The sequence below is a fragment of the Sinocyclocheilus rhinocerous genome, unplaced genomic scaffold (assembly GCF_001515625.1).
Source record: "Sinocyclocheilus rhinocerous isolate Xijiao unplaced genomic scaffold, SAMN03320098_v1.1 scaffold2238, whole genome shotgun sequence".
In the NCBI taxonomy this organism is placed as follows: Eukaryota; Metazoa; Chordata; class Actinopteri; order Cypriniformes; family Cyprinidae; genus Sinocyclocheilus; species Sinocyclocheilus rhinocerous.
Genome location: NW_015626043.1, coordinates 9,670 through 12,149, shown reverse-complemented (window position 1 = coordinate 12,149; position 2,480 = coordinate 9,670). Strand labels below are relative to the sequence as shown.

Sequence of the window (2,480 nt, the reverse complement as noted above, 5' to 3'; positions counted from 1 at the left end):
ATCAGGCAACCCAAACCTGTTTCTTGATTTGAAACAATATCACTCATTAGAATATGCAGAAACTAAGTACATTTTTCTATTTAGATATTTATTTTGTTAAGGAAAATTAATGGTCTGGTTTCTACAACTTTCACTTTGGAGCAAAAATCTGGCTTTAAACTTGAAAGAAATAAAGATCGATAATTATCACGATAAATGTCAAATATCGACTGATATGAAAAAAATTATCGTGATAATTTTTTTGGCCATATCGCCAGCCCTATACTGTCGTCACATTCATTCTTTAATACTTAACGCCTAGTGAGATTGCACTTTTTTCTAACATGCCACCAGTTCACAGCAATAATTATGAAAAAACTATTTTCCTTTCCGGTCCTTCTCATAAAATCAAAATGACCACATTTTCTTAAATTTCTAGTCTTATTGTATAAACTTCATCAGTATAACTTGTAACTTGCTTTTTCTTTAAAATGTTCATGTACACTTTGACATGCATATATGACAAGAACTGGACAGTCTAATTACGTTGGCTGTGGACAGAGGGAGATGAGAGGGCCAGTTACCTGCAGTGACCTGAATCCACCCTTCAGCCACACAAAATGGCAGAAGAAATAGAGTGGAGGGAAGGCGTAAGAGAGAAACAGACAACAAGCAGCAGTAAACGTTAGCCTTCAGCAGTGAAAGCAAGCTTCCAACATACAATGCAAAAAGGAGGCGGACTCTGTCACACATGCATTTTTTCCTCAAACACAAGCAGGAATTAGGACATCTAGCTAAGCCACAAAACAACCTGAAAGCTTTGACGGTTGTGGAGAGTTTCATAGCTTGAAGATGGTGTACCTGTCTGGGTTGCGGTGCAGTGTTCATTTGTGGAGATGGCCCGGGAAAAACAACAGAGGGAGGCTGACCTGGGGGATAGGCAGCCTGTGGAACAAATGGAAACACTGATATTGTTAAACGAGACTCAAATAATCCTCATCACAACCGTAGGTTTCACCGATTCTGCTTTCACCTGTGTCAGTCCTGGCGATTGGGCGGGGTGGGGAACGGCAGGGGGTCCTGTTATAGGCTGAGGTGGTTTATTCATTTCCTGTGGTTCTGCATGAGGGGGCCTCACACTTGCCTACCAAACTAGTGAATCAGGAAAACATGATTTGAATTTTTTTAATTAATAATCAGATACAACCAACCACGGTTTTAAAGTAATATAGACCGATTGAGCTTTATAATGCCAACTAATCAGAACTAATTTTACAGCCATGTAAGTGAAGTATACAATAATGTGTGTCTTACATAATTTGTGAAAATCATACCTCTAAATTAGTATTATGAATCTCTGGGGTATCGAAAAGCCCTCAGGGTGAGTCCTTGTGTAGTGTGTTAGCAATTCACCCTGGAGAGAAATAAGAGGCAATTCACCACATACGCACTGCAAACGGAGTAATGTGAACCTGGCATTATGTGTGTGCTCTGCGAGTGTGCACCAGGAGAGCGCACGGGCGCTGAATGGTTAAACACTGGCAAGAATGAAGAAGTAATGCAATTTATAAACTTTAGTGACGATGTGACACTGACACTTACGTCTCACACAAGGTTTTCAAATTACTTTATAAGTTACTAAGTATATATATCTTTTTTTTTTTTTTTTTTACCAAAAACAGAGTAAAAAGCACAGTTTTCTGTTTTTATATATTTATCAAGCTTAAAGCTGAATCAATGAAGCTTCAGTGTCACATGATCCTTCAGAAATCATTCTAATATGATTTAGTACTAAAAAAATATTTCTTATAAACGTTGAAAACGTGTTGCATAATATTTTTGTGGAAATCATGACATTTTTTCCAAGATTCTTTGATGAAAACAAAGTTCTAAAGAACAGCATTTATAAATAGAAATCTTTTTTAACATTAGAAATGTATACTGTCATTGATCAAATGAATGCATCAGTGCTGAAGAGAAGTATTCAACTCTTCAAAAAAAAAAAATATATATTCCAACCCCAAACTTCTGAACAGTTGCAGTCAATTAACAGTAGCGACAGACTATGCACATGGGTAGGAAACATTCCATGACTAGCACTATTCATCTAAAAAAACTTTTAAAAAACACAAGTTAAAGTTTCAGTTGCGTCAAGTGACATTCCAGCGACAAACATCTGAATGTCAAACATGGCAGCAAAGACGGGAACTATAAGACGCACCAATTACGCTGAAGCAACATATACTGTATACCTGATTACGGTCGCAGAAAAGCCTGAATGAATGCTCTCTGCGAGCAAGTAAAGAACGGGTGGGGGTCTACTAGTGTCAACTGAGATAAGACCACACCACACCCTTAAGATCTCAAACACACAGAGCCAGACTGGGCATTTAACACAATCTCTCAGCTGAGAAAGGATGGGGAAGCCGCAGGAGAGCTCAGACCATGGGTTATAGAGATGTAGGCTCTTCATTCTGGGAGTGTCTGTCTGCTCCCTGTGA

The 2,480-nt window shown here is 38.3% G+C and overlaps 1 protein-coding gene across 1 annotated transcript in view; it reads right to left on the bottom strand.

Annotated features, from left to right (window-relative positions):
* The window catches only part of LOC107709531 (eukaryotic translation initiation factor 4 gamma 1-like), a 26,457-nt gene extending 25,057 nt beyond the window's left edge, over positions 1 to 1,400 (bottom strand). The window contains exons 1-3 of the mRNA XM_016514030.1: positions 1,314 to 1,400; positions 1,013 to 1,131; positions 841 to 924 (exon numbers count right to left, since the gene is read on the bottom strand). Of these exons, the coding sequence (XP_016369516.1) occupies positions 841 to 924; positions 1,013 to 1,087 (159 nt within the window). The 5' untranslated portion in view covers positions 1,088 to 1,131; positions 1,314 to 1,400. The remainder of the gene's footprint in view (positions 1 to 840; positions 925 to 1,012; positions 1,132 to 1,313) is intronic.
* Between the last annotated feature and the right edge of the window lie 1,080 nt (positions 1,401 to 2,480).